General features: G+C 34.9%; 2 protein-coding genes across 7 annotated transcripts; both read right to left on the reverse strand.

The window, feature by feature from the left end:
- Window positions 1-342: 342 nt before the first annotated feature.
- Window positions 343-8,379, reverse strand: LOC112019261 (putative RNA methyltransferase At5g10620). Of its 6 annotated transcripts, none has more exons than XR_010625499.1 (9): window positions 8,112-8,379; window positions 5,654-5,976; window positions 5,433-5,575; window positions 4,856-4,922; window positions 3,316-3,393; window positions 1,911-2,056; window positions 1,669-1,692; window positions 1,204-1,276; window positions 343-691 (listed from the first exon to the last, which is right to left on the reverse strand). XR_010625499.1 is itself a non-coding variant. In XM_065764817.1 (9 exons), exons 2-8 carry the CDS (start codon window positions 5,801-5,803, stop codon window positions 1,237-1,239), a joined length of 552 nt encoding a protein of 183 aa, XP_065620889.1. In that variant the 5' UTR covers window positions 5,804-5,976; window positions 8,112-8,373; the 3' UTR covers window positions 343-691; window positions 1,204-1,236. The 6 variants fall into 6 exon arrangements, 4 of the variants coding, with proteins under 4 accessions (XP_065620889.1, XP_065620886.1, XP_065620887.1 ...); XR_010625498.1 differs by having other exon boundaries at window positions 1,475-1,692; XM_065764817.1 differs by lacking the exon at window positions 1,669-1,692 and having other exon boundaries at window positions 5,654-5,688; window positions 5,761-5,976; window positions 8,112-8,373.
- Window positions 8,380-13,873: 5,494 nt separating this feature from the next.
- On the reverse strand, window positions 13,874-14,818 carry LOC112036490 (uncharacterized). The gene is made up of 2 exons (XM_024069331.1): window positions 14,626-14,818; window positions 13,874-14,505 (listed from the first exon to the last, which is right to left on the reverse strand). The coding sequence occupies exons 1-2, from the start codon at window positions 14,816-14,818 to the stop codon at window positions 13,874-13,876; spliced, it is 825 nt and encodes a 274-aa protein (XP_023925099.1).
- Window positions 14,819-15,583: the final 765 nt, after the last annotated feature.

The following is a 15,583-nucleotide window of genomic DNA, read 5'->3' on the forward strand; positions in this document are numbered from 1 at the left end:
TAGAATACCCTAAGAACTCTAGAAGATCTGAATCCATCTATTTAACATCATTTTAAGCCACATCAACGTGACATTTTGGTCTGCTTCAGTATAATTTGGTCCTCTTTTGTCTCATACAGTTCATTTAGGCCTAATTCGATCCACTTTAGTCCAATTCTGTCCCATTTTGAACTAATTTCTTTTTGTAGGTTGCCTTTTCAACTTTTAGCTCAACATTTATTTTTCTCTTTGAAAAATAGGAAATTTTATTCTATTTTAGCCAAACCCTTTAGTTTTGGGTTAAGAAAATACAAACTAAATAGGCATTAGATAATCATATAAAAAAACTTCAGTCCTATAGACTTAATGTAAGGAGCTGCATCTGATAAGAAATTTCAGTTTCTTACAATGAGTTCCATCTTCACAAGTCCTATAGACTACATGCAGGAACGATTCAGTCCTGATGCAGCTTCCAATTCCAACAAAGCACAACTTCAAATTACTATTATAATAATCCACCAAGACTATTTAATGAAACGCTCTCATATAATTTACTAAACTGTCAAATCAAAATAAAAATCTAAAGGAAAGATAGCAGCAAGGTAACTTCTCCAGTTCTCCTCAAGAGAAGATTGGATTGCATCTAAATATGTAATCAATGTCAGACCCTACACCATTAGAGAACCTTGTTGCAACCAGTTCATAACCAGGTCTGCAATATTGAAAAATCCCTGTCAATATAGAACAATAAATTTCAATACTTGATTCATTTATACTATATTAAATGGTACCCTTCATTAATTTTTGCTTGTATACATGCAACATTTCTTCAAAAGCACAAAGGGCCACAAACCTTAAACATAAAAAGTATGCAAGAGAAACACTTTTCGAGGCAAAATGGGCCAAAAGAAAAGATCATAAAGAACAAAAACTAGCTCCTAATATTTGAGACATCCAGCAAAACTTAGCCAGTCTTGCAAAGCAAGACAGACATCCAGGAAAGCGATCTTTAAACAAGATAAAATCAAACATAGGCAACTACTAAAATCAACAGGTTTGGCAACAAGACTTAGCCAGTCCACACACAAATTGAAGATACAAATTTCAACAAATAAAAGTGGACAGCATTTTAATCATCATACTATAGCATAGCATTACAGAAAAAAAAGGAGGGGGGGGGGGGGTGGGGAGGAGCAGACAAGATTGTGTCAATCCCAGTAATACCTATCAGACATGATTCAGATCATGAAAGAATGGCTAATGATGGTATTTTTGTCCTTTCAGAATTGTCCACGACCTAAAAATCAGACAAAAAAGCACGTGTTATTCTTTTAATTTAATAGAATACATTATTTTCAAGAGCATGACAGTGGTGTTTTTTTAATGGTGGTTATGGAAATTGCTGGCTTTGGGTGGTGATGGAAATAAAAAATGACACTGAACAACGGCTGCAGCCTAAATTGCAACCAGCACCAAGGAAAAATTTAAAACTCACCATTGTTAAGACTTCCAAATTGCTACCATTTGCGGAAAAAAAATGCATACTTTTAAATGAAGACCATTGCTTATTCATGGTGGTAGAAATGGTTGTGGAAATTGTTGGTTTTGAGTGGTGATGGAAACAATAGTGATAATCAATAATGGTTGTAGCCAAAGATGCAGCCATCAAATAGGAAATTCAAAGCTCACCATGCGCTTCCGAATTGCTACAAACTGCACTTGCAAAGAATGCTTACTTTTAAATGAACAAAATTGCTTAAACATAGTGATAGACAATCATCTTAATTTAAAGCAAGCAAGCCATATTAGTTTAAAATTCCCTAACTATTCACATACAAAATATTTAAGGGGAAAAGAAAAGACTACATTTCAGTAATCAGGAACTGTGTAACATAGAATCCCAAATGTAAAGGAGAACAGAATATTCTTACCTATATAGCTGTTCCATCAGCACTAGCAATGCAATCTGATGATTTAAGACCAACGTAGACAACTTGATTGATATGTTAGCTCGCTCACGCAATTGTCGTCCATGACCATAAGGTCCACCTATGCAAAATGATAATCTAGAAGCTCCCTACCAAAGAGAGACAGAGAGATTAAATATAATCAATTCAAATATTATATAAATGCCAAGTTCAAGTTACACATATGTTGGAAATCAAGAATGTTGTTTAAGTGCTAGAGTTTGGGTCATCATTAATTATGAACAGCCTAGGAGAAAAATTCAATTGAATTTTGCATAGAAATAGATAAAACAAAACTTATACATATCAACTTTTAGGTCCCCACAGTAACTGGACCTGATACCCTTTCAACCAAACTGATATCCTTTTATTCCTCATAAAAACAGGAGTAACTAGGAAAGGAAACCCTCTTGGTATAGAATTCTAACTTGATTAGGTCAAAGCAGAAGCACATGCACTAGAATGCAAATATATTTTAGCCTAAAAGATAATAATCTCAAACATCTCAAAGAGCTAAGCTTGAATAGCAGTTAAAGTGACCCAAGATATATCAGAGAACATTTTATAATATTGATGAAATCAACAATTAGGACTTAGTTCACATTGTTGGAGAAAAGCAAATGTTTTAAAAACACAAAATGGGCACCATTAATACACGAGGAATGAGATATCCAAATATTAAAACATCATAGAATCATCACCAGGATTGGGATGCATCAACGCCTATACGAATGAGAGAAGAAAAGAGAGTCATATGCTGCTCATATATTGAAAAGAATTATAAAGATGGTCAATTGTAGAAGCACCTCCCCACAAAGAGTTCAACAATGGGATAATAGCTATGCTGAATAAGAACTTTACAGATCACAAAATTTCTTCATGGATAAAAAGTCCACCGCACTTCATTCAAAAAGGTAAACAGATCAGTCCTAAAGTGATGGTGGATTATCACTCCGAGGATCACCCAAAATAAAATGAAATTATGATGAATGTACCCAGACAGATCAGTGCCCAATAAAGTACATTTTAGGGAAATTAAGTTATTCTTCTGTGAATTTGCTTCCAAGTTACCCTATTCATGGATGAAATACCATGGATTAAGTGCCCTCAGTTTACATGTCATCTAAAAAAGAAACATTGAATCATCAAAAAATCAAACGAGATAACCAGCCTATTAATTAGAAAATGCAAGTAAATGATTTGTCAATGGACATCGTACTCAGTTATACTTCATCTAGCCACCAGCTAGCTCAATATATATATATATATATATATAGAGAGAGAGAGAGAGAGAGAGAGAGAGGAAGGATTTTTTCAAGCATACAAAAGACAACTAAAAAAAAATCATCGAAGTTGAGGTAGCTCATACTGTATTCCCTGCATCCCCCACCAACTCAGCCATCTGCTCAGACCCAATATCTTGTCCATTCTCATCCAACATCACAACCTAAAAGTGCATGATTATAGAACAGAGATGTAAGAACAAGCTGGAAACCTTCTTGCAACAGTTTAAAGCAGCTTTTACAAGGCCCATGGAAATAAATTCATGCTACTTCCTTTTCCAAAGCATTTGAGTTATAAACTTACTACAGAAAACAAAGCAAGTAATATTATTACATGGTCAGAGTGTTGAAACAATGTTGACTTGGTATATTGAAATATATGCATTTATACCACGAACACAGACTAGTACAGCTTGACATGAGCAGAGTTCAGTTGATTCCAGTTGGGCATAAATAATCAGCAAGCTCTAAAGATCTAATAGGCAGACAAAATCATGTTCAAATGCTATGCATGAGTGCATACAAGCAATTTGCAATCACAACACCCATATATATTGTTCATTAGGAGTCACTAGATAATAGTAATGGATATGTACATCAGACAGCAAGGCCTAAAGTAACCAGGCAACCATGTCTCCCAAGGCATTGAGTTACTTTTGCATATTTATTTACATGTTAATGTATTTACAATTTCACATTTGAGGACAATAAGCCTAAACATTGGAATATTCTGCTTTCTTTTCTTACCTCTTGTACACCTTAATCCTTCCATACCCCTTTGCACTGCAATATACTTGATTCTCTAAAAATTTTAATTGGTAAGTTACAAACTTATCTATTATCTAGGATTCTAGTGAGTCTTCAACCCAAGAACTCACTCTCCACCTTGCTCTTACAAGAGGAGAAGGTGCCATTTGAGCTATTGCTCGTTGGCAATGTAATTGGTTCTCAACTTAAATTTAACTTCAACTACTTTTGAACAGTATAGGAACTCAGACAGATTCAAATAATATCCAATTATTATTTATATCCAAAATTTATTTGAATATTTGATATGGAGAGTATGTAGAAACTTGAATGACAGTCCAAAAGCAACACATAAAAGCAAATGGAATATACAGAAGCTGCGGTATGGCACTGCAATAGATTATCCAGTTAAAGTCCTGAAGTAGATGAACCCCTAAGTGACAGTAGTTCATATACTAGTATAGCCCAAATTTGAACTTTAAATTCTGAGCAAGGGTGAAGACAAATTGTTGGTAATAGGTTCAACGAAGACAACACTTTGACGTTATTATCAGATCAGTCAGCGCAAGACTTTCGGAATCAGAAAACTTAGGTCTAAATGAGATTATAAAGTAGTTTACTAGGAAATGGGATTGGTTTAAAAGCATTATTCTTTGCATAAACAACTAAACACACAACATCCAGATAAACAGAAGAACAATACCAGTAAAGAGAAAAATCAAAGAAAGAAATGTTGGAGCAGATAAACAAAACCAATGTTCGTCCAGATAGTTTCAAAAGCAATTCCTTTTTTTCTTTTCTTTTCTCTTCTTTTGCACAAATTGAAATGCACTTAAAAAGCACAAAATAAGAGCAGATAGTTTAATGGTGAGAGTGTACCCAATCATCAGACCTGATAATGTTCATCATTGCTGTATCTTCATCATCAACCTGAGCCCTTGCATCACTACAACACATGGCATCAATTCAAGAGTAGAAATATATATATATATATAGAACAAACAATTTAGAATGGCAGAAAAGAGTACACGGCCGACTCAGAAGATTTACAGCCTAAGAAGCAAGGACACTCCAAAATCATTATACTCAAAATAAAAGATACATATACAAATTGATTTAATTACCATATCCCCACAGTATCATGTCTTAATTTTTTAAGAATCGACATAGCACACCATGTGGTCCATGTCCATATTTCTTAGTTTATAGTCGACCCCAAGATTTTGGGACTAATGCTTGGTTGACGCTGTTGTTTTAGTAAGAACAAACGATTTATGTGCACTTGTGTGTCCATAATTGCATCGAAATAACATAAAAATACCAACACATAAATGAACAAATCAGTGTAGTATTTGATTATTAATATGAAACAAAAATTCACCTCAAAAAAGTTAAAACTAAAATTAAAAAAAAAAAAAAGAAAAAAAAAAAGCCATATATATATATATATACACACCTTGCATTTCTAGGATTGGACCGTATTTGAACATCATCAACGGTGCAATAGTGGTTGAGTTTTCGAACGTACTCATCGACTATCAACTGTACTCCAGGGGAACGCTTTTTCCCTACCGTTAATATCCGTATAGGAACAACTCTCTGCCCAAAATCAAAAATCAATTAGTATTTAGTTAAACTCGGAATTTGAAGAAAAAATCAAAGATGGATTTTATTTACCACAGATTGGCCCGCGTATTTGCATTGTCTAACTCCTGAAATATGAATGAGTGAAGTAAAGAAAGTGGTAATTATTAGTGATAAGAAATGGTGGAAAATGTAAGAACCTGGAAGAGGAGCAGTCAGATTGGCACAGATTGAGATAACCATCCCGCCTTCTTTTGCTTTTGCCTAAAAATTGAGCTTGGCCCTTTTTAATCAATTAGGTTAAAAGCCCATCATCAGTGAAGGCCCAAGACCGAAATATGAACCGGACTGGTGTATATGCTTGTGAAAAATAATTTCTTGGTGCTTGTAAAAAAACGTTATCCTGAATCCTGATCCTGTGTGATGAACAAAGTACAAACTATATGGAGCATGATCAACAGCATTGGATCATAACAATCATAAACATTAATAATATGGGTAGGAATCAATTTGTTTACATATTGTGATACAATCCCTGATAACTGTACATGTTATTTTACCTAATGAAAATTTTATTGATCATTGTTGCCACACCCTATGAATAAAAATCCCATCTTTTCAGTATTCAATATGAAGATGAGAATGAGAGTTATAACAACAAAGCTATTAACGTTTTACTTTTATTGAGAAAGTCCTACGTTACATGAACTTTAACAAGGGGTTTCTTGTCAAAAAAGAAGTTGATTTTGTCTCACCTTTATGCTTTTGAAAGCATAAAACAGAGTCAGCATTCACCGTAAAATACTATTTTATTTATTTTAACACCTCACTTTATAATATACCTAACATCAAATAATTTATTTTAACACTCAACATTAAAATAATATATCTAACACAATAAACAACAACCACAACCAATCAACACATTAAAATACTATTTTTTTTTCTAACATACCACATTATATATATATATATATATATTTTTTTTTTTTTTTTTGAGTATAAACTACCGTGAGCTGCTAGAAATGAAGGAAATTGATTGCTAAATGACTTTTAGTCAATTTAAACAACTTACTGCACGGAATGCTCTTAAAAAGTACAAAGAATAACTCTAAAATAGAACATTCGAGAAATTATCAACTATGAGTTTGGTTCTGTTATATATGGTGTTCAAAAGAACCTCAAGTTATGTAGTATTACTCATTTCTTCCTGGAAATTTTTCAACTGTAATAGACTAAACAATTTTGTTTGCCGCCTTCATAAATACAACAAACTCAACCATCTAATTGTATATCCTCAAAAAGTTACACTATAAATTCTGTTANATTTTAGATTTCTATTTTTCTAGAAGTAAATCTACAAGTCCTTCACAGATTTTGGAAGCCCATCAGTCAGATCTGCAAATATTTCACATTTGTTCAAACTTCATAATTTCTTTTTTCAATTATACAAGGATATTGGGGAAAATGGGCATTTGCCCCTAATTTTAAAACTATACAATAAAATGCCTTTGTTTTGAAATTATTTAGAAAAATGTCACTGTTTTTTAAATTCAATTTAAAAAAAAATCAAATTTTGTGTAAAACTCGATATCTTCAAAATCGAGAACTGTGTATATTTTTAAGTGTAACATGACATTTGTAATATCGAGTTTCACTTAAATTTTCAAAAAAAAATTAAATGGAAAAATATGCATAAAACTCGACATTGCTAATGTCGAGTTTCACCTGTAAATCGATTAAATATGAGCATTTTGCTAAATAATTTCAAAATATAGGCATTTTGCTCATAATTTATAAATTAGGAGCAAATGCCCACTCCCCCTCCTCCCCCACCCCCTCCCCCCCACCTCCCCCCAAAGAATATTACATAATACCTTAATGTGGCGTTTGGTACAAGGTAATGTTTTAGGATTCCTAGGAATTGTTAAAGATTCCCATGTTTGATTGCAAATCATGCTAGGGAATCAGATGCCAGGGGAATCTGGATTCCCCCCTTAAACCCCTCTCGATGGGAATATGGATTCCCTTTAAAACAGGTGGGAATTCAGATTCCAAAACTTAAAGGAAATTGTATTTTTTATAAATTGACAACTTTAACCCTTTTTTTAAATGACTTGGTAGTTCACATTTAAATCTAAAGATAGACTGGAAAAAATAAATAATTCATTTAAGATTCCTTAGAATAAACCAAACATAGGAATAACTACATTCTTAGAAATTGCATTCCTAGGAATCTGGATGCCAGGAGTAATGTAGATTCTCCCATACCAAACGCCAACACCTCAAGAGTATCAATTGAAACCAAGGAAGTGGATCTCGTACCGTACCGGCCGGTACGGCCGGTATATACCGTACCGGCCAGTGATTCGGTACGCTCAACCCCCCTATTTCGTACTGGAAAAAATACCGGGCGTATCGGCCTTGTACCGGCCGTACCGGTGAAATCCGGGTGTTCCGGCCGGTAAATACATACCGGACCGAAACAAGAAAATGAAGAAGAAGAAGAAAAAAAAAAAAAACATTCTCACTCTCTCATCTCTCCACTCACCAGCGTCACTTGCAGTTTCTCAAACTCGTAGTGCATAGTTTTTCCTCCCTCAAATTCCAGACTTTCCTCTTTCTTGGTTGCCCGGCGTCCTCTTTCTCTTTCAGATTTTCTTTCTTTTTCCTCTTTCTTGGTTGCCTGGCGTCCTCTTTCTCTTTTTCAGATTTTCTTTCTTTTTCCTCTTTCTTGGTTGCGTCCAACTTACGCCCAAACCTGAATTTCAACTTTTTTAAACACCCAATAAAGTTGACAGCTTGCAAAAGGGATATACAAAGTTAAAAACAACTTTTATATGTCAGATTTTTTTCCTTTTTTTAATTAATTCCTAGCTCCTAGAAACGGACAAAGGCTCAAAACTCAAAAGCCCTTTCACATGTCATATGTTTTTTTTAATTTTTTTTTAATTTTTTTTTAAGCCCTTAATTAGTTCACGTGTGAAAGCTTAGTATTTTAAATTTGACATGATTTTTAATTCTTTTTATAGATATAGAGGAATAGGCTTGGGCTTGGGCTTGTATGGGGTTTAAGATTACAAATTAGTCTAATCTATGAATTTATATATATATATATATATGGGCTTTAAACACTATATATATATATATGTAGCGGTAAATTCGAAACGGTACACCGGTATTGACCGGTATCCGAAATATATCGTACCGCTGGCCAAACCGGTACAGCCTCCGGTACGGTATTGACTCCCTTGATTGAAACCCATGTAAGAAACAAAACAAAATCTATTTCTAATTAATTGCAGAGCTAGTGTTTGGGATTGGTTCTATTATTAATTTTATTGTGAAACAGTAATTTTATAATATGTGGAATGGAAGTAGCTATAGTGGTGGGCATATTGATCTATTTCCATGGGTTTACAATAACACGTAATATGATTTTACTATGGGGAATCTCTCTTCAAGCTTCTTGGCTCAATCTCATTTTAACGAGTTACACCGCAACTACCAGAATAAATTTCATTTGAATTCTATTATTTCTTTTTTCCTTTTTTGGGGTTGTGTTGTTTTGATCCCTATATTTTTGTCTTGTAAATTGTAATGAAGTTCTTAACAAGGTGCTTCCACAATAATGTTGACAAAAGAATGTAATGGGAGCATGTAATTCAAAAAAAAATTAATTAATTATTTTTTCTTTTCAACTAACCAAACTTGTTTTCCAATTTGAAAAAATATCATTTTTTTTTCTTTTTTTCTTAAAAACAAGAAATTGAAAATAGAAAATAAAAACATTTACTAAATATAGATTTTATTTTTTATTTTTTTGAGAATCACTAAATATAGACTTAGAATCTAGTTTGAGTAGTCTTTGGACATAAATTAATAGCCTCGCACGACCACATAAGCACAGGTGTGGGAAGGGATGTGTCCATAGGTGGTAGACATAACGCTAATGGGTGGTTCCTCCTCAGCCACGTTAACCCAAGCCTGTCACAATTTTTTTTTTTTTTTTTGTGTGAATGTATTCTCACAGTAAAATTGTTACTCACATATGGTTGTCATTGCTACATTGCCTAACCAGAAGCAACCAGAAAGCATTAAAAGTTTTAATTTAAAACTTCAAAGACATGAAGTAATTAAATAATATTACAAGTGTGATATCGTCAATGGCAGAGCCAAAATTTTAGTTGGGAGGCAGAATTAATTTGAAATTATTAATAAATATTTATGACAAAATAAACATACAATTGTAAATAAGTAAAAATTTACTAACTCAACTATTGTGAAAATTATTGTGTTTCTTACTATTTAAATAAATTAAATAAAAAATAAAAGGCAGGAGTGTTATGAGTCTGTGACAGTATATTAGCGAGAAAGTAAAAAGGTGAGACAAGCCAAAACTAAAAGTTCTTTTTGACTTGTTAACTTTGTTGTGTCCAGATCAAGAATAATAAAAAATAAAAAGACTTTGATATGTCAGGTAACTCCTTGCTCTCTTTGTTACAGTGCCATGTTCTTATGCTTTTTTTTTAGGAAGACTGTGTTAGTTTTTAGTTCATTTTATTGAGTGTTATTTTGTTTTTTTTTGTTTTCCTATGTTAATGAATAAGAGGGGGCAAGTTTTTCTCATAACCTATAGCTGAGAAAGTTTTAGAAGGGTCAGGGGGGCAGTTGCCCCCTCTCGACCCCCATGGCTCCGCCCTTGAATCTCATGGTTCTATTAATTTATGTCAAAAGGTTGCTCAGGATGGATTCTAATTTACTCAATTGGTGAGTTTTTTTGTTGTCGTGGGATAAAGGATTTGGCCAATTTGGGGATAAATCCCACCTATGCCTAAAAGGAACCCTTATGCTTATTGAACTTTATACAAGCTCCGAAGGTTCATCAATGGAGAAATGTAGATACATTGAGAGAGAAAGAAATTGAACAACACGAAAATTGTGTGAATGAATTCTGTATATTAAACTTACCATGCTCTGTTCTTTATATAGTGAGAACAGACAGAAAGAATAACCAACTGACTATCCAATACCAGATGTACACGTGTAATAAACTTGTAACTAACTCACTAATCTGTAGACTATAAATGACGGTCGTTGATGACTAATTCTAACTAATTATGCTATGCTACAGCTATGCTATTGTAGTTTTACTTCTATATATACAAACTACAAGTAATAGATACAAAACACTATACAATCTACAATTACTAAACTGAATATCTCAATACTCCCCCTCAAGATGAACCATAGATGTTGATGAGGTTCATCTTGGATAAAAGGAAGTAGAATTGCTTGTATCCAAGTGCCTTTGTGAAGCAATCAGCAATCTGGTGTCTAGTGGGAACATGAAAAGTCTTGATCACTCCATCTTGAAGCTTACTTCGAATAAAATGACAGTCAACCTCTATGTGTTTTGTGCGTTCATGAAATACTGGATTTGCAGCAATATAAAGAGCTACCTTGCTATCACAGTACAGAGAGGTAGGCTGACTGTGATCTAAACCAAAAGTCTTAAGCAAGGCCAACAACCAAACAACTTCACTTGTGACAGTAGCCATTGCTCGATACTCTGATTCTGCAGAGGATCTGGACACCACTTGTTGCTTCTTGCATTTCCAGGATATAAGAGAGTCACCAAGGAAGACATAGAAGCCTGAGACTGACCTTTTGGTATCTAGACAAGCTGCCCAGTCAGCATCACAGTAGACTTTTAGTCTCAATTCAGAACTTGCTGATAGGAACAAGCCCTGTCCTGGTGTCTTTTTGAGATACTTAAGTACCTTATAGGCTGCTTGTAGGTGTGGAGTTTTAGGGGAACTCATAAACTGACTCAATTTATGCACTGAGTAGCAGATATCAGGCCTGGTCAGAGTCAAATAAAACAGCTTGCCAATAATTCTTCTATATAAGGATAGATCAGGAACATCTTCTCCCATTGAGCTCCTAAACTTAGTTGATTGATCCATGGGCACATTAACAGGCTTACTTGCTAGCATACATGTATCAGAAAGTAACTTTAGAATGAACTTTCTTTGACATAAGTTGATTCCTTTTTTAGTCCTTACAACTTCAAGACCCAAGAAATACTTCAAGGTACCAAGATCTTTGAGCTTAAACTTGTCATCTAGAAAAACCTTGAAAGTGTTGACTGCCTCCACATTGTTGCTAGCTATTAGGATGTCATCCACATAGACTAGCAAGATGAGAATTGAACTCTTGCTGACCTTAGTGAAGACAGAATAATCTGACTTAGATTGAAGAAAACCATGATCAAGAAGAGTGGATGAAAGCTTGGCAAACCACTGTCTACTTGCCTGCTTCAAACCATAAAGTGACTTAGTGAGTTTGCACACCTTCCTCTTGCTGCCAAATCCAGGAGGGGGAACCATATACACTTCCTCATTCAAGTCACCATGCAAAAAAGTATTATTGGCATCTAATTGAAACAAATGCCAACCATACACAGCAGCCACAGCCAAGAGGGTTCTAACTGTCACAAACTTTACCACAGGAGAGAAAGTTTCATAGTAGTCAATTCCCTCAGTTTGAGTAAATCCTTTAGCAACTAGTCTAGCCTTGTACCTTTCTATAGATCCATCAGCTCTAAGTTTGATTTTGTAGACCCACTTGCACCCAATAGGCACTTTACCAGGAGGCAGTTTGGTCATGACCCAAGTTCTATTAGCTTGAAGAGCATCAATCTTAGCCTTCATGGCAGCTAACCACATTGGATCAGGTAAGGCTTCAGCATAAGAAGTGGGTTCTTTGGTAATGGACAATGCAACAGAAAAAGCTCTATGTGAAATAGACAACTTAGAATAAGAAAGAGTAGAGGAAAGTGGGTAGAGAATACCTGGATTGGCAGTGGAATCATGAGAAGGTATGAGTGGAGCTGAGACCAAATTGCAGTGATGATTAAGAATGTTGGTGGAAGCCAAATGACAGTGATAATCATGGAGATATGAGGGAGGTTTATGAGACCTATTGGACCTCCTAACAGCAGGTAAATCAAGTGAGGGAACAGGGAAACCATTAATGTCAAGTATAGCAGAAGGAGCAGGTGGGGAAGGGTCTAAATCAGGATGGACAAGGTCTGGGAATTCATCAGGAGGTACAACAGTGTCAATAGGGTTGAAAGGAAGAGAAAACTCAGCAGAAATAGAAGGAGTGGTTTCTGGAATTGAAGGTTGAGATGGAAATATATTGTGAGAAGTGGAAGAAGAGAGAGGAACAGATTTAGGCAACCAATGTTTAAAAGGAAAGACAGATTCTTTGAAGATGACATCTCTGGAGATAAAAACAGTTTTAGTGGACAAATCATACAACTTATAACCTTTGGTGCCAAAAGGATATCCAAGAAGTATGCATGCCTTTGCCCTAGGATCAAACTTGGATCTATTCCTAGTTAAAGTAGACAAACAACAGACAAACAAAACAGTCAAAAGGATATCCAAGAAATACTTGTGGATTTAGGGAAATGCAATTTGTATTGTTTAGCCAATAGACAAACAAAACAGTCAAAAGAATTGTTATTATTGCAAGGACCAGATTAGGTACAATGTGTTTCAACAAGGCTAATCTTTGTGAAGATGGGTGACCCAATCTATAATGCCACAATCTAACAACAACATTTGAAGTATCAACAGCATGAGAAGAGGCAAGATTACATACATTGACACTTTTATTACAAAGAAAAGAGGACAATCTGGATAGAACCTCTGAAACAGAAGTTGGTAAGGTGAAAGAATCAATGCACTGTAAAATGTATAGTCCTCCATGTCTCTTACCCAGTCCAATCATCTTCCAATGCAGTAAGTCTTGAAGAAAACAATATTGAGAAAGGAAAATACAGCAGCAAAAAGGGTTTTGGGTTAGTTTACTGATAGAAATAAGATTGAAAGTAAAGCTTGGAATACAAAGGACATGTTCTAAAGTTAAAGTTGCTAAGACTTTAATAGTTCCAATGTGAGTGACTTTAACCATGTCACCATTAGAAAGTCTAACTGAAATCTGAACAGATGAGGTAATAGAAGTAAAGAAGTGGATAGAATGTACCATGTGGTTTGTTGCACCACTGTCAAGAATCCATTCATATGGACTAATGTGAGAAGTGTTGACACTAGAAGAGAAAACTGAATGTTCAAGGGAAGGGGAGAAACAGATACTTGATATGGTTTGGGCTTGGACATCCAATGAAGGCTGAGTAATGATGGTGGCAGCTTGGTGAGCTTGGTGAGCATTGTCCAAACATGTCTCTGGTGGTGCTTGAGTGCCAAAGTGACATTGGGAGTTCAACAATCCAATCAGCTGCTAATATTGAACCTTGGTGAGTGTGACAGGTTCACTAGTATGATCTTCAGCAATGATGACATTGTTTGCAAAGGACTGACCAAGTTGACCACCTTTGTTCTTGAATTTATACCCAGGGGGATAACCATGCAACTTGTAACATTTATCAACTACATGTCCCATGGCTCGACAATGAGTACATTGTGGTCGGCCATTCTTGTATTTAACAAAATTCTTGATGTTCCCAAGTTTCAACCCAAAGGCTGCTAAAGCTGAAGATGCATCAACCAAGGCTTTCTTCCCAGCACCCACCTTTCTTTGCTTCTCATCTTGAAGCAAAAGAGAGAACACTTTGCTGAGGGGAGGCAAAGGTTCCAAAAGGAGAATTTGGCCTCTAACAGATGCATATGTCTCATTCAGCCCCATCAGAAAAGACATAGTACAATCCTCAACTTGATGACCACATGTACATGTTCTATAATTCGAAAATTCATCCCAAAGTCCCTTGAATTTTGTGTAGTAAGCATTGATGGTTAAGTCTTCCTGTGTCAAGGAACTAATCTCTTTCCTTAAGTAAAAAATCGTAGGTCCATTTCCTTGCCCAAATCTGTATTGTAAGTCAAGCCATACATCCCTGGCAGTCTTGAAGTAAACTATACTTGATTGCAAATCCTTGGAAACAGAATTAAACAACCAGGCTAGTACAATGCTATTGCATTTACACCAAGCTGTTTAATGTGGGTGATCAATAGATTGAGGCTTAGGGATAGAACCATCAATGAAGCCTAATTTACTTTTAGCATCTAAAGAGATGAGAATGGCCCTACTCCAGGTGTTATAGTTCTCTTCAGTGAGAAGTTGAACCACCAAAGAAACACCTGGATTATCTCCACTAGATAGGAAGTAGGGACTAGACGTGCTTTCCCAAGGTTGTGTAGTGGGAGCACTAGATGTACTCTCAGTCATACTAAGGAAAGAGATGAAGATTCAAAGTCCTAATCAAAGAAAATCAAGAATTGATTTTCTCAAGAATACTTCAAGAAACAAGAAATGGATTCTATGGATGATATAAAGACCTTTATATGCAATTTACAATCTTGTCGAAATTACAACAGAAAATTGCATATTGGGAATGAAATGTCTTTGAAATCGAAGAAGAAAAAATTGAAACCCTAAGATTGAAGATTTCAATCTCAATTATGAACCGGAGCATAAAGATCAAGATTTCAACATATTAGAAAAATCAAGACCAAGAAGATGATGATTTTAATGCAAGAATCAACAGAAACACAATGAGATAAATTTCTAGTTGATCTGAAAGAAGCATTAAGAAATCAAGGAAGAAACACAATTGAACTAGGAAGAATCAGAGAATACCAGAATCAAAGGACCTCTGAACTAGTTCATGCTCTGATACCATATTGAACTTTATACAAGCTCCGAAGGTTCATCAATGGAGAAATGTAGATACATTGAGAGAGAAAGAAATTGAACAACACGAAACTTGTGTGAATGAATTTTGTATATTAAACTTAGCCTGCTCTGTTCTTTATATAGTGAGAACAGAGGCAAGAAAGGAAAACAGAAAGAATAACCAACTGACTATCCAATACCAAATGTACACATGTAATTAACTTGTAACTAACTCACTAATCTATAGACTATAAACGACAGTCGTTGATGACTAATTATGCTATGCTACAGCTATGCTATTGTAGTCTTACTTCTATA

The sequence above is a fragment of the Quercus suber genome, unplaced genomic scaffold (assembly GCF_002906115.3).
Source record: "Quercus suber isolate HL8 unplaced genomic scaffold, Cork oak 2.0 scaffold_585, whole genome shotgun sequence".
Lineage (NCBI taxonomy): Eukaryota > Viridiplantae > Streptophyta > Magnoliopsida > Fagales > Fagaceae > Quercus > Quercus suber.